Source organism: Peromyscus leucopus, chromosome 13, assembly GCF_004664715.2.
Source record: "Peromyscus leucopus breed LL Stock chromosome 13, UCI_PerLeu_2.1, whole genome shotgun sequence".
Lineage (NCBI taxonomy): Eukaryota > Metazoa > Chordata > Mammalia > Rodentia > Cricetidae > Peromyscus > Peromyscus leucopus.
In genome coordinates, this window is record NC_051074.1 from 6,627,578 (window position 1) to 6,651,161 (window position 23,584).

Below are 23,584 nucleotides of genomic sequence, written 5' to 3' on the forward strand. Positions count from 1 at the left end.
CGCCAGCAGCCCAGACCCACGCTTCAGGCTGGTTTCTCGGGCAACCGTGTTGTTTTTATTTAGAGGGATTCTGAGTAGTCTGACGGTTCCGGCACTGCCGCAGTATTTGCTCCTGGCCATAGTTGGGAAATAGCTTGGGATGGGTTTTATTTATGGAGGGGCAATTGGGATTCACACCCAGCTAACCCAGAATCGAGCTTCCCCAGCCCAAGACGTACTTTACAAAGAGGTGCTTGTGTAAAATTCCCCATCAGACACACCAATTTGCAAGTAGCAGAAAGCATTGAAACCTCATCTTTTTAAACTATTTTATTCAGCTTTTTTTTTTTTTTTTAAATCTGAAAGCCCAAAATAGACTCCATGTGGTTCTAAGTGAAGTCAGCCCTTGGCTGGCTTTGAAATGGCTCCCGCAATTATGTAAAAGAGCCATTCACCAACAGGACGGAATTAAAAGGGATCTTGCCCGCTTCCCTTTCACCGCCAACCTCTCATGTTTGGCTTTTCAAAGCGCTTCCAACACGATGTCTTTCTCCAGGACAAAAGGCAGAACAAAAAAAAGTCCCCAAACTTGTAAATTGAACGTCAAGGGAACTTTAAACAATTTAAAGCCCATAAATAATGATAAAGGGGACCTGGCAAAAAAGGCAAGCCCATTCAATTAATAGAGTTTCCCAAGCAAAGATCAAGTGATGTATAAAATAAAAGTCTTTGCTTTCTTTATTCTGCTCCTTGACCATGCAGAAAAGCAGGACAGGGGGGTTTCTAAAGTGCCCCGAAGAAGAAGAAACACTTCCCGGGACAGTGTGTGCCGCGACATTCTTATGTAGAAACTCTGTTTTCTTTTTTTTTTTCTTCTTCTTCTTTTTTTTTTTTTTTTTGTCCCTACCCTCGAAGTAGCTGAAACAAAACCACTGTAATCTAGATATGGGGAGGGGAGGGGCTTCCCCCCCTTTTTTTGATTCTGGGAGCTGTAAAAATGTGAGAACTATGACCTTCACACCTGTGCTGCTCTGTCCACCGCAGAGGGACAAGCCAAACGAGCCAGACAGGCGTGGTGCGCGAGGCTGTCCCTCGTGGGATCGGTTGACCGTGGCTTCTGGGTGATCTTGCACGCGCGGTCGCGGGGATTGGACGATGTACCCTGGCCGCGCCGTGCGCTCACAATTCATAGCTTCCCCGCACTCCACTTGCAGCTGGATGCCTTTGGTGGGGATCCCGGAGTGTGAGGACTTAAAACGTGGGGTTCCAGTTCTTTCCCCCTGTGTTCCTAAGGACTGGAGTGGGGATCTGTGACCCCAGGAAACAGCAGCTCATCGCGTTCTCCCTGGAGTCCCTGAGTCGGTCCTCACTGCGCATCTATCAGGACGCACTCAGCTCCCAAATGGGAATGTCAGGCAACCGTTCCTTGCCCCGGGACTCCCTGCCAGGGAAGAGGCAGCGCTGTGCAAAGGCCTGGAAGTGAGCTTTTGCCCAAGAGCTGAGGTTAAGTAGGTATAGGCCTTCCAGGGAGCCCACAAAGGACAGAGGATGCTTGGGAGGGAGGCACAGGCCGGCAGGGGGCCTCTTCTCACCTGGGTCTCTCTCCCATCTGCTCTCTAGGCCCCACCTTTCGGGACTTCAAAAGTCCACCACCACCACCCCCAGCCAGGCTTTCATCTCTAGCACAGCAGGCATTGTTTGCAGAACTTCACAGAGATGCTAATCCGGAGGCCTAGTGAAGGGCAGCCTGGAAGCGGCAGAGGGCACCGAGGGGTGAAAGGGTACTTGGCCTAGGCTAGGTCCTTGGGGATCACCATCCTGGCGACCCTCCTGCGGAGCTGAGGTCTGCTCCAGTAGGCATGCGGAGATCTTGGAAGTTGGTGAGAGCATGGTGATGGACTTGAGCTGGACACAGCTGGCGTCCACTGCAGGCTCATGGAAGAAGTGTTCTTAGCAAGTAGGCCCAGCGAGATTCCAACTCTCTAGAGGAGACCCAGGGAACTACTTCTGGGGCTGAGGTCCAGCCAAGGACCTAGGTGTATCTTTTCCAGAGCTTAACGCCTGAGAGTCTTCTCCCCAACAAACCAGAGGTTGTCCTTCCAGGCTCCCCCCCTCCCCAAGCCAGCGTGTGCCTTGCCCCAGAGTATCATTAACAAAACCTCTTGCAAGAGGGCACCGGATTTGCAGTTGCCCACATCAGGGGCACCCTGCCCTTGAGCTTTTGCAGAAGCACTAAGCAAGAACAAACCGCTGTTTGCAGGAGCTCTGTCTCTCTGTCCCTGAGAAATACTGCAAAGCAAAGATGGCATTCCCCTTACTTATTGCCCCCCTGGATAGGAAGCTGTGACCAGAAAGGATGTCACTAGGCAGGGTCATGATGCTGTGTATGGACAGAAAGGAGAGAGGCTGGCTAAGCATAAGGGAGAGATGGAATGGCCTCTGTTCCTCCTTACCCACGCCTAAGCTCATCTAGAAAGTTCTGGGTTTGATAGATCTGACACTGGCCCGAGCAGGCCCAGTGACCTCAGTCTCCTGAAGTTCCAAAGGACAGCTCTCACTTCAGCACACTCCTCAGAGAAGCCAGGCCTGGAATCCCAGCACTTGGGAGTCGGAGGCTGGAGAATTGCAGGAAATTAAAAAAAAAAAAAGGAAAGACAAAATTTCCCAGAGAACCTGTCACCTTAGGTGATGACCTTTTCCATGGCGAGAGTAAGGGGAGTGAGTGCTAATGAGGGGCGTGGCCACATATTAATCAGAATGGGAAGGAGAGATAAACATTGATCTGCTGTAGAGGAATGCTGTGCTTAAACAGAACATCCACTGTGAAGAGCCAGGGGAAGGGTGAGTACTCACTCGTGCTACCTCTGAGACCTCCAGAGATAGGTTTTTTTTTTCATGTTGGAAGCATCCAGGACAGATCTTCACTGTTGTGTGTGCCTCTAAAGCTGCCCAGAATCAGTGCCAGAATGAGAGGAGAGGTTAGTTCAAGGTGGCTGCAGCAGCTAGCCACAGTCTCCTTCAGATTCGTGGACCCCCTCATGTGGTCCAGCTTCCAAAGGCAGATGAAGGCCATGGTTTCTCAAGAGGTCAAGTCATACCCTTTAGTGTGGCCAGAGCAGCGGAGGGCTGAGACCAGCAAAGGCAGTCACTGGAGGCTAGAACACAGAAACGTCAGCCTCTTGTCCTGAGATCTGAAATTGCCCCTTAAGCATACATTCCATTTTTGTTGGTGATGGCAGAAATCATTGGCTTGATGGCTTCCTTGGAGTATCCTCGACCTGAACATACGCAGAGGACTCCATCTTCCCTGTGCCATTACAGCAACCCCAGGGCCTTAGGGGTGTTGTCTCCAGTTCTCAGGTTTCAGGGATAGAAGAAGCCAGGAGACCAGAGTCCAGATCCTACCACCCCAGAGACTGTTCAGCTGAGGACCAACTTTCTGGAGTGGCAAGAGAACAAATGAGGAGGGGAGGGGAGGGGGAGGTAGTTCTCTAGTCACAGCCAGAAGGACGCAGAAAGCTCCAGAACAGGGTCCCGTCTCTCCTCCCCCGTTCCCAGGAACACTTGTAGGTTTAGTAAGAAAATGAAAACTATTTTTCTGGCACACTGTGTGTGTGTGTGTGTGTGTGTGTGTGTGTGTGTGAAGTATTTTCTCTTAATGATTCAATGTTTGCTGTCAAGTATTTAGTCCATATCAGGACTTAAGAACATACCCATGAGGATGTTATTTATGTGAACTATGTGGACTGTGGACTGTGTCCCCCCCCCCCCCCTGCAACCTACACCAGGATACTGAGGCAGGTCACACTCAGGCACCTGCTAAATGCAGAGCACATAGTTCCTTCTGGGGGCCTGTGATGGTGTTGGAGGCCTCGTCTAACCAGACCCAGCAGAAAGGACATTCTTAGCGGCATGGACCCACAGCCTGGCAGGGATGAAGGGCTTCACATGGGTCTCTGGAAGACCCTGCTTCCTGCTCTCCCCCTCTTCTTCCTGAGCAAAGGGTTAAAGCTGGTCTTGGAAGGACATGACTCAAAGCCAGCAGCAGCAAACCAGCTTGTCCACACAAACCTTCCATTCCTGGAAGTCTGAGACGATGAACGTGAAGGAGCAGACATTGGCCCTGGTGCTCAGAAAACAAAGGACTGGGCCACCATGGGACCAAATTTGATGTTTCCTTCATCTTAGAGGCAACTCTCTTCTCCTTTGTACCCCCTGCCCTCCTCTCTTTCAGTTTTGTTGTTTAGAATCGGAGTGTTTTGGAAGTGGTTTCTGTGATATCCTGACTCTTCTAACCACCCCCTCAAGTTTTCACAGAGCCCCTGAGACCACTAACAAAGCACATCAAGGAATAATGAAACCTTAAGATGTGAGCGACAAATTCAACTTCTCTCTCTCTCTCTCTCTCTCTCTCTCTCTCTCACACACACACACACACACACACACACATGTGCATGCAAGCACAAAACAGCTTAATTCAGTATATTGTAAAACTATTCGGATATTATAGTTTCACATAGCGTGAAGTGAACAATTTATTGTAAAAGTCAATTTTACATTTTGTATTTCATTTATTTATATTTTATTTTATGTATATGGCTGTTTTGCCTGCAAGGATATCTGTGCCCCTAGAGTGTGCCTGGTGCCCTCAGAGTCCAGAAGAGGGTGTCAGATCTCATGGAACTGGAGTTACAGATGACTGTGAGCTGCCATCTGGGTGCTGGGAATGGAACCTGTGCCCTCTGGAAGAGCAAGCAGCCAATGTTCTCAACCGGTGAGCAGTCTCTCTTGCCCTCACATTAGATATTTTAATTTTAATCATCTTGCGGCTATTTCATATCTACAAACAGGACTCAAATATGTACTACAGATTTTGGTGAATTAATGAGAGGCCAGTGAGCAGTTACTTTTACATTTATTTACTTATTTATTTAGTTTGTGTGTGGAGTTTAGACGACACCTTGGGAATCGGGCCTCTCCCTATGGGTCCTGGGAATTGAACTCAGGCCATCCATCTTGGCTGCAAAGGTTTTACTGGCTGAACCACCTCGCAGGTTCAGCAAGCAGTTTTATTTAAGGCTTTACAATGTCTTAAGCATTTGATGGAGAGTCACCGGGAGTGCAGCGCGCCCCCTATGGACTACATAAGTAATGACATCTGCTCTAGAGCTGTTGGAGTTCTATGGTTCCAGGAAGCCGAAGAACCCTGGAACGCCCTTCTCCTGGGACCACAAAGGCAGAAGCATCGATTTTATTTACGTCTACAGCTGGACAAGAAAAATAGTCTCAATTTCTTTTTATTCTAAACGTCTAGGCCACAAGGGAAGCCTGTATCAAAAGACCTCCGTGATTGCACAAGGCGAAGGAAATGCCAGATTTTGGGTGTGCCGTTAGAAAACCTGCTTTGACTCCCTGTAAATTCCGTGTAAGATTCTTCTGAGCAGGTCCTGGAATCAGACAGATCAGAAACTTCTGTCGTCTGGGCCTGTACATTCTGAATGGGCAGCTGACCTCACCCAGCCTCTGTGGTTCCCCCTGCGGAATGGGCCGGAATTCCATCTTGCTCTCTCACCAGCCTCCTTCCTGACCCTGTCACGGGCTGTGGTGCGCACTGTCCTGCGTCTGTCCTGCGCGTTGGCCAGGCGCCGGTCCACAGCGGCTGGGATGGGGTTTGCAGAGTGCTGGCTGCTCCCGCAGTCAGCGTGAGGGCAGTTTCTCAAGGTCTTCAAAAACCTGTCACAGGCCACCAAATGGTCCAGGATACAGCACGGTATTTAACCACCCACGGCGCCTCCAGGGTGGGGTGGATGGGTAGGGGAGAGGCCGGAAGCTCCGCCCCTGGGCATCCTCGGGTAGAGACTCAGGCACAGAGGTCTTTCCAGTCCCGGGAGCGGCCCCTGCTGTCTGCTCTTGTCACTAAGGCTAGCGTCCTCTGAGCGCAAGTCCCTGCCTTCCAGTGGCTTCCATGTCTTCTGGAATTCGTTTACAAAACCAGATCTGCAAACTCTAAAGATGCTAAACCTCAAAACACATTCCTCTGAGGGGTAGGGGACGGCACCCCGAGCACTTTGGACTCCAGCTGTGCGCCACACTGGGTCTCCCCAGGGCCACCACCTCAATGCCACCCTCCCAGCTTCGAAAGCGGGCGGGGGCGGGGGGAGAGGGGAGGCGGGAGGTGGGAGGAGGTGGGGAGAGGGGCGAGGCCAGAGGACCTTGGAAGGACCCAAGATGACCTCGCTCACTTTCCTCCTGCTGTCATTCTGTGGCCACGTGACCCTGGCTCGACGGCGCCCCCTGCCTGCCGCAGTGGGAATCGGCCCTCAGGGAGTCACCAAGCTGGGCACTCGGGTCTCTGAACGAACCTTTACCTCTGCTCTCCTCCTCGGCTTTCCTGCTTTCTTTTTCTTCTCTTTTTTTCTTTCTTCTTTTTCCCCCCCCGAAAGGAGCAAACATCCCAGTTTTAATGCGGCTCAATTATCGCGTTTACACGACGTAAAATGTTTCTCTTTAACTCATTTCAATCTAGTAAATATGCTTCAGCAAGTAGCTAATCTTTCAGGGATGGCTTTGCCTCGCCATTTGCATATAAAGCGCTTTGAGGCCTCGTCTGTCTCTGGGAGGGGGGTCGCTAGCAGCAGGGGCCTCCTCCTCCAGGTAGGGCTCCTGGATTTGGCTTTAAGAAGGCACCGAGTCTGGTTAGAGTGGCTGCCGGAGCAGCAGCTCTCTCCCTCCCCTCCCCCAGAGGCTGGCCAGCGCATATCCCGAGGAGAGGGCGCCTCCCCCACTGGGTGCCACGAGGGGAGCCAGGGTCGGGGACACATTTATCCTCAAGTGCGTTTATTAAATCGCATCTGGAGATGGATGGACGTGGATAGCAGAGAGGAAATCACAGGGCTCAGTTGAGCAATCTTCTGGCTTTAAATCCCGAATAAAAGTCTGGAATATTCCCGGGTCAGAGGGGCACCGTCTCATTAAAACCACTCTCGTCCCGAAACTGCAATGCAGGCATTAAAGTGCAGTATTTTTCAATTAGAGCTGACGAATTCAATCAAAATTCCATAGATTAGGATGAAATGAGGCATGGGTCATTTACAGGGGAATTTAATTGCCGAGCCATTAGACAAATAGTATATTTGCCATTCCCGCGTTATCCATCATTTTCGACATCAATACCGGGGCCGCATCTCCCCGTTCCGCGGCCGCCCGGCGTCGGCTGTAAACACTCCCTTCCCCGTATCTTCTGATTATATCTGATTTCATTTAGGGCTATGGGGGATTATAAATGTTCACGCAATCAAGTTCATTAGGACTTCAAATCGCATTTCGGTTTGGGGTGGCTCCGCCGCTGAGCTCAGAGCTCTTCCCAACCCCAGCGCGAAGCTCGCTGTCATCCTCCGCGGTCACAAGCGTCTCGTCCTTTTGTCTTCCGACGCCGGGTTCCCGAGGCCTGGGCGCAGCTGGGACACCCCACCGCACAGATCGGGACCACGGGAGGGTGGGCTGGAACCCTGCACCCCAGGCCCTACAGCAGGGACTCTGCAGGCTTTGGGAGACCCCCTCCTTCTCCCCATCCCAGTGTTGGGAGGTGAAACCCCCGCCCCCGCAGCCTGGGGCGCTCAGGAACACAACGCCTGGGATGCGCGATCAGAGCACTCCCCGCGTGTTCGCGGACCACGAGTGGGTGCCAAGCTCCGCTTCTCCAGCTTCAGCCGGCACCGCGGGCAGCGGATGGAGCTCGGGTCCTGAGTCCCACGGACACAGGCCTCTCAACAGCCCTGGGGATTGACACTGGGGACCCCCACCCCCACCCCGGACAGCCTAGTTTCTTTCACTCCAAAGACTCGGGTGGGGGCGGTACCCAACCGAGCCATTCTCTGTTCCTATTAGCAAACCCAGGAGACAAAGGAGGAGACTCGTCAGCGACAAGAAAGGCTCAAGACATCCCTTCCAGCGCAGTTGAAAAATAATAGCTTAATATTAACTGCTTCTCATAAAAATATACTTTCACAGAGATACAGTTACAAGAAGAAACCCCCCATTTTATCCTCGTGTTTTGGGCTCATCGCTGTTAGCTGCCTCAGTAATTTAATTGGAATAGAACGTGAGAAATGTGTCATTTCTGAGGAACGTATGCATCACTTCCTAGAAATCTCATTGTGTTAACTAGAAGCCTACTGCGTTCTGTTTAGAAGCCGTAATCACATTTTTATGTGTCTGTATTACTCGTTAATGTGACCTCCTGTCTTTAGCAGATTAAAACAAATGTGCTCTTCATAAGAACTGCATCAAACTCCGTCTTACATCAGATACACGGAAACCCCGTTTTCCAGACTCGCCAACTTTTCTTCAGAGCAGAGGAAAGGAAATCCGAAGAAGAAGAAAAAAAGTGCCTACCAAATGAATAATTACACACCAAATTAAAACCCTGCATTAAACGCACTCAACAGCAATACTGTGTTCTCAATCCTGTTTATTGCTTACAAATTGCATTACAAAGGAATCTACTCTTTTTATTGGAGTGATTAAGCAAAGAGTTTTAGGACTGCAGAAACACGATTCTGGGAGATTACGTGGAGGCTGCAAGCCCAGCCACTTACATTGCAATGGCGAATGTATAATTTTGTTAAAGCGCAGTTTAACACACAAATGAGGATTGGGCTGTCATTATGGCACCATAAAAAAGTCAGCTGAAAATCATATTTATTTATAAACACCTCGCTGTGCATATTTAATACAAAGGAAACAAGCTATTCCACAATCAATACTTTAATTACTGATTTTTTAATTTTTAATTTTTTACGACACCCCGCAGTTCTATAGGGTGCCTTCTGGATCTGTCGTTTTCCCGTGCTCTTTTTCCTTTAGCAGGTGGACTAAAAGCCTTGGTGGGTGTTTTCTTCCTGTCTCCACTGTGGGCGGAGCAGGCCGGAGGGCCAAGTTGAGAGAGTTTGCTAATGGCGCCACCTGCAGGACTGGACGAGAAGCACGTTCTTCACCTCTGAAATCAGGGCTCAAGGCTTACTTATCTCAGGCTTATTGTAGCAATTTAATTAAAACAATTGCATGTTTACATCATCACAGAAAGACCCGAACATTCGTGACAAGTCCTAGAGTTTGCAGAATATTTTGATGCCAGTAAACGATGCTGAAGTACTGACGTTAAGATGGAGTATTAACTAGAGTGGAAACACCCAGATTTTGCAGCTACATGGACGATTTTCCAAAAGAAATACATTTATTTATGTTTTGTTTTCCGAGACAGGGTTTCTCTGTGTAGTTCTGGCTGTCCTGGTATTCTCTCTGTAGACCAGACTGGCCTGGAACTCAGAGATTCATCTGCCTCTGCCTCCCGACTGCTGGGATTAAAGTTGTGTGCCACAACCGCCCAGCTGGAATGATTTATCTTTAAAAAAGATTTATTTTATCTTTAATTACGTGTAAGTGTGGGTGCCTGTGCATGTGTGGATACAGATGTCCCTGGAGGCTTGGAAGAGATCCTGGGGTCCCTTGGAGTTATAGGCAGGTGTGAGCTGCCAGGCATAGGTGCTGGGGACTGAACTTGGGTCCTCTCCCCCAGAACAGCATGTGCTTAACCATTGAGTCATCTCTCCACCCCCCAACTTATCTCTGAAACAATGGGATAAAAGAGGCAACATTCCTAGCCTATCACGTGGTCCTGGGGCAGACTTTAAGAGCCAAAGAACACTTAGCACCCCAGATTCTAGGGACTGAATAACACTAGGTGCCCCTGGTGGACTGGGAAGCCAACCAGATGGTTCTCCAAGCCCGTGTATAATGGTGGTGATTCCTGTAGTGGTAAGTGTTCTCTGTGCAAGTTCAAAAGCCGGACCCTTCAGAGTGTGCCTGAGGGCTAACTCAGAGATTGGAAATTTGATTATACGCAGTTACCTGAGATTAGCAGGTCCCCATTAGATCTAGAAAGTGCATGCTTTTCATTTTTCTGCGAATCCTGTGGAATCCGTGATTATTACCTGACTTCAAATTAAACTGACACGCACACTCTACCAAGATGCCCAGTGCTGCACCCAGAATTTCAAATGACAATGCTCATAGTGCCTGCTTGTGTACTAATCGTCCCTGGGCTCTGGACTGTGTCCAGGTCCAGCTGTGACCATTTCCCTCTGTCCAGGGGAGGGCTATGCCTGCAGAGGCCCGCCTCCTCAGGGCTGATGGCAGTGGAGAGCCTTGCCTGTGTTTCTGAATTCAGTGTGGTCAGATTATGAGCAGCAACCACACTCGATGGAAGGAGCAGAAAGACATGCAGTTTTCCTCCTTTTTATCAGGTGGCAGGTAGCAGGATTGCTCTTTTCCATCTGAATCTGGAACCAAGTAAATATGCCATTAAAAAAAAATCAGCATTAAGGAGCTAGAGAGAGAGATGGCACATTGGTTAAGAGCAAGTACTGTTCTTGCAGAGGATCCAAGTTCAATGCTCCCCTATCAGGCAGCTCAAAACTACCTCCAGCTCCAGATGACAAGATTCCTCTGGGGGTCCATGGGCACTGGCACCAGCACACACATACATAAAATTAAAAATAAAATAAGTCATTTGAAATAAAATAAAATAAAACTTAAATGTAAGCACATAGAATTGAGTTTAAACTCTACATTCTAGAAAAATTGTGTCGAATATGAACTGTAACAGAGGGGGAAAAAGGAGTAACTTAATAAGAAGAAAAAATGCCAAATATTTTGTTTGCTGGAGAAGCAAGTTGGGCTAGCCCATCCTCACAGGAGTGTGGTTTGGGAAGTTTCTCTCAAGTGATTGATAGCCCACCTTCTGTTTTAGGTTTTAGTCTCTGTCTCCTCCTCCCTCTCTTTTTGGCTCTCTTTCCTTTTCTTTCTTGTAATAGCCATCAAAAAATTCATATCGGTTTTGTTTTCCTAAAACAAAGCAAATTACTAGCAACCGTTAAACTCTGGGAGACCACGAATGGATGCCATTTAACGTGGTGATTGAGTTCGTGCCAAACAGCCACGGTAGCTGTTTTTTTTTTTTTTTTTTTTGGTTTTTCGAGACAGGGTTTCTCTGTGTAGCTTTGCGCCTTTCCTGGGACTCACTTGGTAGCCCAGGCTGGCCTCGAACTCACAGAGATCCGCCTGCCTCTGCCTCCCGAGTGCTGGGATTAAAGGCGTGCGCCACCACCGCCCGGCTCACGGTAGCTGTTTTGGACTCAGACAATTCCAGAGTCCATTCAGAACATCATTCGTGTGTCGTGACACCCAGGAGAACCTGCGTGATTCACAGCCTCTATCCTGACCATCGTCTTGCAGCTGTGACGTCATGCTCCTGAAAGGTCAGGGGGCAGAGTGGAAAACTACCGGTTGTCTAGAGGGCCAGTTTATCAGTCACTGCTACCCATGGGTCCATGCCAGCCAGGATGGTTTGACTGAGGGTCCTGGATGCCATGCAGCCAAGTTCCTGCACACCAGGAATGTGGTAGCCCTCGTTCGACAGAAAGAGGGGTAACTGGAGGGAGTAGAGCATCGGGGGATCTTCCTCTCCAAGCTCCTCTTGCCCTGTCTGAGTGACTCCAGAAAAATCTAGGACAGTGGTGCTCAGCCTTCCTTATCCTGTGACCCTTTAATACAGCTCCGCTCGTTGTGGTGACCCCCAACCATAAAATTATTTTTGTTGCTACTTCATAACTGTAATTTTGCTACTGCTATGAATCATAATGTAAATATCTGTTTTTTCCCCATGGTCTTCAGTGACCTCTGTGAAAGGATTCTTTGACCCCCAAGAGGTTTGAGATCCACAGATTGAGAACTGATGATCTGGGGCAAGTTGCCCTGCTTTATTTTATGAGGTCCGTGGGAAGCAGGGTAAACATTGAGTCTTTCTGGATGATGATGCATCTGGAGCCCAGGCTCCGAGCTCTGCCTCCAGCAGACTTTCAGGGTGCTTAGTTAAATAAGTGGACAGGTGTCAGAAGACAAAGCAAAACCCACAGCCAAACCAGGCTGAAAATCGCAAACATTTGTGAGGGCGCTGGCAGTCGACATTGGTAGCTTTGTGTGTTGTGGGAGTGTAGAAGGATGTAGCTCTGGAGGGAAGCCCCCTGAAGATCTCTCAGGAAACAAAAGCTGTAGGCGGAGCTGCTATCTGGCCCAGTGGCCCCACTGCCAGATATTGTCAAGTTCTAGCATCACCTGGACGTGTTTGTGAGGGAGTTTCTAGATTGAGGTGAGGTCGGAAGGCTCAGGCTAAACGTGAGTACCATCCCTTGGGCTGGGGTCCTGGATCAAATGAAAAGGAGAGAATGAGCTGCTTCCTGAGTGTGGATGAGATGTGAACACCTCCCCCAGCCCGGCTCCCCATGATGGAATGTTTCCACTTCACCTCCCCCAGCTCCTCCCCCCCATTGACAGAACTTATCCACTTCAACTGTGAGTCAAATAAACCTTTTCTCCCTTAAATTGCTTTTGCCGGGTATTTGATCACAGCAACAAGAAATTTGGGGGCTTGGGGGTGGGAGGAAGGGTATTACAATAGTTTGGGGGTGCACCTGAAGCATTTTCTCAAGTGAGGTGGGATGGAGAGGGTGGCTGAGAATATGGCCACAAGAGGACAAGCACACACTTTCATTTTCAGAATTTAATGAGACCGGGGCTTTCCGAGTCACTTCACTGTTGGTGTTGTGCCGTTTCTAGTCTTCTTTTTCTTCTTCTTTTTCTTCTTCTTCTTTTTCTTCTTCTTCTTCTTCTTCTTCTTCTTCTTCTTCTTCTTCTTCTTCTTCTTCTTCTTCTTCTTCTTCTCTTCTTCTTCCTCTTCTTCTCTTCTTCCTCTTCCTCTTCTTCTTCCTCCTCCTCTTCCTCCTCCTCCTCCTCTTCTTCTCCTTCTTTTTCTTCTTCTCCTTCTTTTTCTAATCTGTATGAACAGATATCCATCCAGTTCTTTATCTGGGCTGGATTCTGGGCCTCAGTGAAGACTTAGGACCAGCAGTGAAATGTCACAGATGAGTGGAGAAATCCAAACACTCAGAACACCAGACTGCCAGATTCTAACCCTGCACTGACCATCTCACCATCTCTAACCTAGCTAGAGGGGTGCACATAAACAAATTGCGGTTGACTTCTTTGAAATAACTGTTCTTGTTGCTTGTGAGGGTGCCTGGCTCGGAATCCATTCACCATGGCTGTCACCATGGGTTGTCACCATGGGCTGTCACCATGGGCTGTTCGTCACTATCCAGTGCACTGCATTCCATTCCAGGGCAAGGCAACCTCTCGGGTTCCTCTCAGTACTGCAATTCCTCACCTGTTCTCTGGTTCCTCATGTCTGTTCCATAAAGTTCAGGTTCCTTGGAGGCACAGACCAAGGTCTCCTGGTCTGCCTGTCTCCAGGTCTTTCTAGAACTACCTACTTCCAGCTGCCAATGTACGGGGCCCTTCCTTGGAGAGGCTGCACTCTCCCTCCACTGTGCCCAGAACTTTGCCACACCCTTGCCATTGTTTGAGTTTTCCTTTTTGCACGCACAGCAGGAAATTCTGGAAATCCAGGTAGGAGGGCTGGTGGAGCCATCTGCCCGGGATACAGTCTGGAAGCGTGTTTATTCGCCCTTTGGTTGGACAGGCCAATTGCCTTCTCCACGGGCAGCATGAGGATGGGTGCAGTCTTGCCACTCCCTGGGAAGAGCCACTGTGAGGACACGTGACCGCCCACCATGGCTCATCCATGCTATCTCCTCTGTGATGGCTACCCTCAGCGGGTGGAGCCTGCTTGGCCCCTGTTTTCACTTTCACCGTGGGCTTTACTGAGACATCGCATATTGCCGGTGTCTGCTGGGGTTTGAACTCCCTTCCCACAGTGTAACAACGGGAGTGTGTGTCTGACCCTATCTGCGGTCTACCTTGCAGTATCGCATTTTGTCTGGAATGAGAAAGAAAAGGGGTCACTCGGCTTATCTTTAGAAGATGGCCACGAAGAGCTCTTGCTTTAAAATGCTGGCTGAGGTGTGGTTCAGTGGTAGAGCCCTTGCCGAGGGCATGAGAGGTCCTGGGTTCCATCCCCAGCATGAAAAAGAGAGAGAAGGAGAGAGAGAGAGAGAGAGAGAGAGAGAGAGAGAGAGAGACAGAGACAGAGAGACAGAGATAGAGAGACAGAGACAGAGAGAGAGAAACAAGATAAGGCCATTACAGCCACTGAGTGGACAGTTCAGCCTTCATTCCAAGGAGGGGCTCATGCCATGGGGACCACTCAGGAGGCCTTAGTCTTGGTCAGGAGGTGGGGGATGGGGGTGGGCAAGGAAGGACAAACAGGCCTTGGGTCTATTACTTACCATAGTTGCATCTCCTTCCTGAGCAGATCATTTCTTTCCTTCTCTCCCTCCCTCCCTCCCTCCCTCCCTCCCTCCCTCCCTCCCTCCCTCCCTCTCTCCCTTCCTTTTTTTATTTTTATTTTTATTTTTTTGAGACAGAGTTTCTCTGTGCAGCCCTGGCTGTCCTGCAACTCACTCTGTAGACCAGGCTGGCCTCGAACTCAGAGATTCTCCTACCTCTGCCTGCCGAGTGCTGAGTGCACCACCGCTGCCTGGCCAGCATTTCTTTCTAGGTGTCTGGCTGATGGTCATGGAGAGGTCAGGGCAGAGCAGAGGTCCTAAGTGACAGTCTAACAAAGGCAGTGGCCACATGTGGGCTTCGGGATGGCTAGCTTGAACAGGACAAGCATGGTCAGCAGAGAGTTTCTTCCTCTCTCTGGGGACTGGTTTGTCATGGGTGGGGTTGTCCCTTGGGGTCAGCAAGGTCCCCTGTGTTGAAGCATCAGAATGAAGAGCTAAGTGAGTGCAGGCCTTGATGTTGGGACATCTCTTACTGGGTGGCACTTATGCCAAGCTTAGGCACTCCTCAGTCCATGTGCTTTTCCTGGCTTCTGACTTCTGCCATCATTTCCTGGAGTGGGATCAACAAAGGTTGATCTGGTAGGAGGCAGAAGACTTCTAAATGATCAAGATCTGGCTTACCATCCTCCACGTCCTGAGAGTACTGGGTTCTTGTGTGTCCGCAAGCACAAGGGCACTGAGAAGGTGAGCCTGACCCTGGATCAGGTGTCCTCCTGGGGGGGGGGTCTGCTATGTTCTGGGCACAGCTCCCCGCCAGGTGGCTTGGCTCCAGGAGGGTGGGCAGCCTTTCCTACAAGCCCAGGGAGGATGTGCCAAACTGCTGACCTACAGGGGCCAGAGCTACACCTTGGAACCCACTCACATCTCTTAGTCTGACTTTGGTATCAATCGGGTACTTTCTGACCACAACTACCATACCACTGACCATGTGCTCCTCACAAACAACCAAGAGACAGCGTCTTCTAAAAAAAAAAAAATTAAACGTTTATTTACTTTGTGTGAATGTTTTGCCTGAATGCATATATGTGCATGCAGTGCCTCTGGAGGTCAGAAGAGGGCCCTAGATCCCCTGGAGCTAGAGTTATGGATAGTTGTGAGCAACCAGGTGAGTGCTGGGAATTGAACCCAGGTCCTCTGCAAGAGCAGACAGAAGCTCTTCGCTCCTGAGTCATCTCTCCAGCTCCAACAACAGAGAGGGTTTTTATTTCCAACTCCATTTCACATGAACCGGAGGCTTATGGGTCTGTGCCTCCCCTGGTCAGCTGGGACATGGAGGGGGCTGGATGTGCACCCCAGGGTGCTTCCTCGCATACCGTCTGCAGACAGACAAAGGTGCAGGGAAGAAGGTGCAGCTCCAAGGCTGTGGTTTCAACGCAGAACACCCTCTGGCTCCAGAAGCAGATACATTTGCAGGGTCTCAGGGAGGGGTAGCTGGGGCACGAGGAGAAAACACTTCTTGCCTAAGAGCCTTCGGATGGCGCAGCGGGAAAGGTGCCTCAGGCAGCGTGGGGTGTGCGCCAAGGCGAAGAGAGACCGGTAGAAAGGCTCGTGCATCTGGAAGGAAAGGGAGGAAGAGTGAGCGGTGTCTGGAGCTAACAGACATTCTCCCGGGCCAGAGCACCGTCGGCTCACGCCATCCTGCGACTCACAGGTGCCAGGCAGATACAGCAGAACGGCAGCGCTGTCGCCTGAGACCTGGCCTCCACTCAGAGAGGACACGTTTTCCCCCAAGTGAAGCGCCCATTGTGTCAGAGGGACAGAGTTGGGGATGTTTCCTCCAAGCGCTTTCTTCCCTGGCCCTGGGACAGCAACCCTGCCGCTCCAGGGGCGGTCCCATCAATCTGAAACGGGACAAGCATGCTGTCTCTCTGCAGCAGTGGACTCAGGAGCCACGCTGAAGCCCATCGGCTCATGGCCTTGTAAGGCACTCACCAACAGGTGCAGTGAGACCCCGGAGAATGTTCTCTGGGAGCTTCTGGAAGGCAGTTTCCCCCCCCCCCACCCCCCGCGTGCCTCTGTGTGATCAATGGCTGCCTGTGGACTCTGCCATGTGTGGATGTATGCACAGTGGAGTGCAGGTCACACGTCATAATCTGCATCTCCTACACGTGGCCAAGGGGCATTCCTGGAAAAGGAGCCTCCTTCCTTCTGTCCTTGCATGCTGGCTCCCTCAGCCCCAGTACTCTTTAAGCCATCATGGGGTGGCTGTTTATTCCTCATGTCCGATAGCACCTCACAGTTGCCCTTGGTGTCCACAGAGGACTCTGAGGATACCAAACCTCTGAGGATACCAAAATTCACGGATGGACAAGTCTCTTATGCAAAGCAGCCTCATGTTTGTGCGAAACACACACTACCCTCCCATTCACTCTCAATCACCTCTAGATTACCCATAATGCAACAATAAAAATGCTACTTAGAGGGGTTGTTGTATGCTGTGCTGTTTAGAGAATAATGACAAGTGATGAAGCTCTGTGTATTTTTGGGGGGATCCAATGTACACCCAATATTTTGGACCTATGGTTGGTTGGCTCTATAGGGGCAGTGCCCGCTGATCACTGCCCAGCTTCCCTGTCTTCCTTCTTTAGATCTTTTACTTCCGGGGTCTGATTGTGAAACTCCAGACAGAGAAGTGAGAGGGACCGAGTTCTGGAGCATGGGGAAAGGGATGGAGGCAACTCCTCACCTGGTATACGTCTTCAGGAATCACCTCCTGCCAAGACTCGGAAACTCGGAGTTGAGTGTAGGAGTTGAACAGAACTTCAATGACAGCGGGCACCTGTGCACAGGTCCTCAGCACCTGGGGGGGGGGATGGGGAGCAGGATGCAGGGTGGTGGGCTCGGGGTTCAAGGGGAGAAAGGCTGGAGATGCAGGCATGTTCTTGCATTTCGTGTCTGCCGCTCCCTGGCTGTGTCCTCAAAGGACCAAGTCACACCACACAGAGGGAAAGGATCCCAGAACACGAGTGTCTTCAGTTGAGTGGACCCACCAGAGGCAGTGGCTCTTCCAGAGATCCCACATCTCTGGATCACTCCCTGTGCGGTCAGGGCTGGGGCTTAATAGTCAGGTTTAGGGGCTGGGGTGGGCTGGGGGATGCTGATGGGTGATAGCCCCCTGCCTCTGCCTAGCTGCTCAGAGCAAACGAAAGCAGTTCTGTGGGCAGTGTGGCCTGAGGATTGTGTTCCCAATTTTTCACCACAATTTTTTAGTGTCAGAAAATAATAGCGAGGGGAAGAATAGTTTTGCTGTTGACTTTCCACTTGGTGTGGCCCCTTGCATTTTATTTCACAATCCCCACAGAAAAAAAAAATTCTTTTATTTACTTTTAAATATTTAGTTTTATTTTGACTGTTGCTGTGGGATGTCTTTCTGTACGCTGTGAATATGTGTTGCTCTGATTGGTTGGTAAATAAAGCCATTTGGCCTATGGCAGGGCAGGATAGAGCCAGGCAGGAAAATTCAAGGGAGATAGTGAAAGGAGAAAGGAGAGGCAGAGAGATACCATCTGCTGTCCAGGGAACAGCATGTCATGACACACAGATAAAGCCACGGAACACATGGTGAAACATAGATTAATAGAAATGGGCTGAGTTTAGTTATAAGAGCTAGCTAACAAGAAGCTTGAGGCATAGGCCATGGCCATACAGTTTGTAATAAGCCTCTGTGTGTTTATTTGGGTCTGAGTGGCTGTTGGACCCAGTGGGACAAAGGAAAACTTCCAGCTACAGACTGTGTGTCTGTGTCTGTGTGGGAGTATGTGCATATTTTAGCTGGACGGTGGTGGTGCACACCTTTAATCCCAGCACCTGAGAGGCAGAGGCAGGCAGATCTCTATGAGTTCTAGGTCAGCCTGGTCTACAGAGTGAGTGTCAGGACAGCCAGGGCTACATAGTGAGACTCTGTCTCAAAAAAATTTATATTTTTCCTTATGTATATGTGTACTTGGATGAGTTTATGTACCCCATGTTGGGGTCTGAGGAAACCAGAAGAATGTGTCTGATCACCCAGAGCTGGAATTACGAGTGTTGTGAGGAGCTTAATGTGGGAGCTGGGAAAAGAACTCGGGTCCTCTTGAAGAAGAACAAGCACGATTTTCTGGGTAGATGAGCATTTTTGCAGCTGCTCTCCTTTCATCTTTCATATTAATATTTCTTACATTAAAAAAAATCTCATTATATTGTCTGTATTCTGATGTTTTGTGCTAACAACATTGATAGTTGGCGTAATCATCTTATTCTTAATTTTTGTTTGTTTTTGCAGATAGCACCTCATTATATAAGCCTCCATACCTGGATTTTCTGTCAAATTATTTTATTTATTTATTTATTTATTTATTTATTTATTTAATATATTGGTGTTTTACCTGCATGTATGTTGTGTTGGATCCTCTGGAACTGGAGTTACAGATAACTGTGAGCTGCCATGTGGGTGCTGGGAATTGAACCTGGGTCCTGATACATCTCTCCAGCCCTCCTGTTAACTTCTTGAAACATTAAATTTCAATCCTCTTAGTTATTGGGAAGAATTTAAAAAGTAGACAATTATTGGAATTAAGAAGACACAATCATCATTTAAAGCTTTTTGTTTTGTTTTGTTTGGTTTGGTTTTTTGAGACAGAGTTTCTCTGTGTAGCCCTGGCTGTCCTGGAACTCACTCTGTAGACCAGGCTGGCCTCGAACTCACAGAGATCCGCCTGCCTCTGCCTCCCAGGTGCTGGGATTAAAGGTGTGCGCTACAATGCCTGGCCCTATTTAAAGTATTTTTTTAGGAGTCAAAGCCAGGCCTCATGCCAGGCACAGGCCATGCTGCCGATCTACAGTGGTGCCAACGCTTGCCTTTGGCATCGCCGAAGCTTAGTCGTTAGTTGCAGGCGACAATTTCAGGTTTTCAAATTCTTCTACAGGTATTAGCATATTTTATTTTAACTTTTCTGGGACCAAAATCACCTAAGTCTTCTTGGCAAGCCATCTCCATTTGAGAGAAATTTAGTGAAGTGATGTCAAGGCCACGGGCAGGGCAAACCTGCAGGGCATCACCGTTCACTATAGAGGCCCCACTCCATAACCCAGGCGCAGGGGTGTCTGAGCGGAGCAGAAGTGGGGTGAGTGGTGAGGAGAGTTCAGCAGAGAGACCGTGTTTCCACGAGTCCAGGGAGAGGTGGCCCTCAGTGGTCCACACTCCGGGCGGCAGTTGGCAGGGAAAGAAAACCATGTTTTTTTTTTTTAATCCTCTCTGTGGTTCTTCCTTAGTCTCCTGGGCTGTTTTCTCATCTCCATTTTTTTTTTTTTTCAGAGAGGGTTGTCCCTCCGTTCATCTCTTTTCCCTTGTCTCTCATCCGGTTTTTCAGCTTCCCATACCATCCCCACGCCACTGGTCTCCAAGGCTATTGGAATCTGGAATTCTGGGCTTGACTATCCAATGGTTTCCTTTAGCTCTCCTCTTTGTCCTGACCTAGACTGGGCACAATGAGCTCTTGCTTCCCAGACCACACACCTGCGGTCCTGGCCCTGGCCATCTTAGCTCACGCCTCTGAGCTGGCACATCTGTCTTTCCGACTCTCAGGCTGGACGCCTTGGGGCCATCTTTTTTTTCCGTTTCTTTCATTCCTTACATGCAGTCTGTGGAGAAGCCCCCACAGCTCTGCCTTTGAGGTCCATCCTGAATCAGCGTGCCAGCCTAGCCTAAGGGGTGACCCTCGTGTGGGTCGCTGTGTCAGGATTCCAACATGACTTCCTCTTCTATTCTCTTCCTCACGGCAGTGGGGAGGATCTGATTAAACACTGGTCAAGTGAAGCCTCTGCTCTGCAGACATCACCAATGGCCAAAGTCACAGCAGCGTCCCTTAGAGCCCTATCCAGCCTCCCATCCACCCTCATCACCTCTGAACACCTTCATCCACCGTGGTCCCCTGCTATTCCACACACAGCTCAGGCCTCTCCAGTCTCAGGACAGACGGACTGCTCATTCGGATTGCTCATCCCTGGACCTCAGCACAGCCGACTTCCTCATTTCTTTGAAGTTTTTGTTCAAAGGCCACCAACCTTATCTCCCCACTCTGAACTCACTGCCACGCTCCACCCACTCTGCTTCTCTTCCCCATGAAAAACATCAGGGTAAAAAATGAAGGTACTTGTGCCAACCCTAGTAACAATAACAATAAAGTAAAGCCAGGAAGTCCCGAGGGAAGGGTTTGCAGAGCTACATGCTGGCCCAAGATCGGTGGGCACAGCCTCATACAGAAGACACTTTTTCGGGGACATTCGCCAATACCTGTCTGGCCAGCTTCAGCTAATATCATCCTTGTTACTAACTCTGAGGCTGAGGACTATGATTTAAAAATATCATATAATTTTCTTAATTACCTGCATTTATTTATTTGTGTATATATGTGATTGTATATGTGCCAATGCATGTGGGCAGAGGTCAGAAGACAACTTTCAGGAAGTCAGTTTTCTCCTCCCACTTTACATGTCTCAGGGATTGAACTCGGGATACCAGGCTTGTCGGCAAGCGCCCTTATCTGCTGCAGCATCCTGCTGGCCCGTGCAATTCTCCCAATTTCCCCCTTTTGTTTTGAGAGAGGGTCTTGCTGTCTATCCTAGGCTGACCTCCAGCTGGCGATCTCTTGCCTCAGTTTCCCAAACACGGGATTACAGGTGTGTACCACTGTGCCTCACCTGCTTTGCATTCATGACGGTGTGTGCGCTCCCTCTGTAGTGCTCTGCAATGTCCTGATACGTGGCACTGTTCTGAGGAGGCTCTCTGTGGTGGTGCACAGCCTAACATCTCCCCGGCCTTCTGTCATTGGTTGATTATGCTCATGGCCGATCATATCTCTCTGCCCTGTTTGGCTGCAGACTTCTTGAGGGAGTATGGCACTCTCTGATGTGCTCACCCAGTTATCCAAAGCACCAAGCATCTTGCTGGTCCTGACTGGTGCTCACATGTATATCTGTTGAATAAATAATTGAATAGAAATACTTTTTTGTTCTTAAAAAAAAAAAAAAGGATCAAAGATATGTTTTCTGAGCTGTTCAGTTCGGCAGAGTGCTTGCCTAGACTCCAGGAAGCCTCGAGTTCAACTCACAGCTCCATATAAAACGCTGGTGTGGTGGCGTGCTCTCGTATCCCCAGCTCTTCTGAAGGCAGGATGATCAGAAGTTCAAAGTCATCCTTAACTATGCAGCAAGTTCAAGATCAGCCTTGACTACATGAGACCTTGTCTCAAAATATATGTAGAGGGTATTTCATTTGTCTTCTGCTGATATTGTAGCCAAGAAATCTGAATCCATCCTGAATTTTATACCCTTAGAAATAACCTGTTTTCTGATTGCATAGCTAATAAGAGTTTTTCCCCAAGTATTTTAAGAACAGTTTTGCTAGAATTTCAAAGGTATGTTTTCTGTCGTTTACTTGTCAAGAACACTCATTTCACCCCAAATTAAAAGTTAGGACTTTGAACGCAGCTGAGTTTTCTTCTATTAAGTCTTTGGTATGGTTCTTAATCCTCTTTCCTAGGCTCATCTTGAGTAATGTCACCATCTATTGGTTGGCTTTACACTCTGACCTTTGTGCCTGCCACTTTCTCTTCCTCTCCAGCCACCTTATGTGCCTCAGGGACTGAACTGATTGAGGTGACATTGTTAAAGTCCAGAGACCATGACTATGCAGGGAGCCTGGCGCCATGTCAAGCCAGCAACGACTGTGGGGTGGGTGAGGTCTGGGTCCAGGAAAGTGGTTGCTGAGTCAGAAGAAGACAAGATGGCGTGGATTTGGGTGCAGGAGGTAAGCAAGCGGGGAGGAAACCTGCTTCTTTTCCCTCCATGCTCAAATCATCCATGGAGTCCCCGAGCACAGACTGGCTCTCTGGCCACTCAGGACACAGAGCAGAATCAGGAGCAGCAGGGAGAGGGAACCGGAGCATGCACAGCCAGTGTGAGCAGCACCGGGCTTTAGTCTGTCTGGCGCCCTCACTTATTATTGTATGTTTCTCTTCATGTCCTTCTGTTGACTTCTCTTAGCCCGTCTGTCTTCACAGACTCCACAGGCCATGTCTTCACCCAGCTCTCAGCTCTTCCAGATTATCTGCTGAGACACATACTTCTCCACTTCTCGGATGCCCCACTTTTTTTCTCTTTTTGCTGTCTCCTGACCTCAGGAATCCATCAAGTTTTTACTCTTGTGTGTGTGGCTCGTGCACATGCGTACACGGGTGCCCAGGCGCGTGCCTGTGCATGCAGAGGCCAACATCGCACCCTCAGCGTCTTCCTCTGTTGGATGTTGAGTTCTTGCCTTGTGACATGGATCTCTCTAAACTGGACGCCTGCAGTGCGGGTTGGGTGGGTGGCTAGCTAGGGTGGTCGAGGGGACTACTTGCTTCCCTCCCGCCCCCAGTGCCGGGGTTACAGGCATGCGTGCGGCTGTGTCTAGCTATTTTTATGTAGGTTCTAACTCAGGTCCTCGTGACCACAGAGCAATCATTCCTAGCACTGACCCACCACACCAGCTCCTCTTTATTCTCTCCTGATGAAGGTGAGGACCTGTGCAAAGTCTGTCAACACGTGAGGAAGCCATGGTCCTGCTCTTTGCCTAGTCCTCAGAGCGGAAGAGTGGCTGGCTTCTAGGGCACGTGTCCATCTGCCTAGGCCGAGGTCTCTTTCTGTCCCCCTCTTCCTGGTAGAGTCCCCAGGCTGCTCTATACCTGGGTTCCTCATTCTCCCCTTTGTATTTTGCTCTGTGGCACCCCAGCTGCCTGCCCACTGTTCCTGGCAAGGTCTGCCTGGCTGTGTGAACACTCACAGTGCCCCTACGGAGAGGCGCTAACTGAGAGGCCACCATGCTAGTGCTGCCCCGGGCTTTCCTTTTCCTTCCTCCCTTTCTTCTCTGAGGAGACAGGAACCACTGCTTTTCTCTAGATTGGTCATCATACGGACATTGCAACTATATCGTTTATCTTGTATATGCCCATATCTCAGGTGTGTGTGTGGAGATCTGTAGACACCTTGAGACAGTCTGTTCTCTCTCCACCACATGGGTCTTGAACTCGGGTTGTCGGGGTTGTTGGCAAGCGCCTTTACCCACTGAGCCATCTCTCATGCCCCACACTGTATCGTAAGAATGACTATCTCTGATCCATTGCTTCCAATGAAATGACCGTCACCAAGTCAAGCGGAGGCCGTTTTCAGAAAAGGGGGCGGGACAGAGTGAGTGGCAGCTGGGGGGGGGGGCTCCGACCTCCCTA

At 49.6% G+C, this 23,584-nt stretch overlaps 1 protein-coding gene across 2 annotated transcripts in view; it reads right to left on the bottom strand.

Annotated features, from left to right (window-relative positions):
* Nucleotides 1–15,458: 15,458 nt before the first annotated feature.
* Asb18 (ankyrin repeat and SOCS box containing 18) overlaps nucleotides 15,459–23,584 on the bottom strand; it is a 59,780-nt gene continuing 51,654 nt past the window's right edge. For both annotated transcript variants that reach the window (XM_028880382.2, XM_028880383.2), the window contains 2 exons: nucleotides 17,029–17,142; nucleotides 15,459–15,896 (listed from right to left, as the gene is read on the bottom strand). In XM_028880382.2, the coding sequence (XP_028736215.1) occupies nucleotides 15,711–15,896; nucleotides 17,029–17,142 (300 nt within the window). In that variant the 3' untranslated portion in view covers nucleotides 15,459–15,710. The remainder of the gene's footprint in view (nucleotides 15,897–17,028; nucleotides 17,143–23,584) is intronic.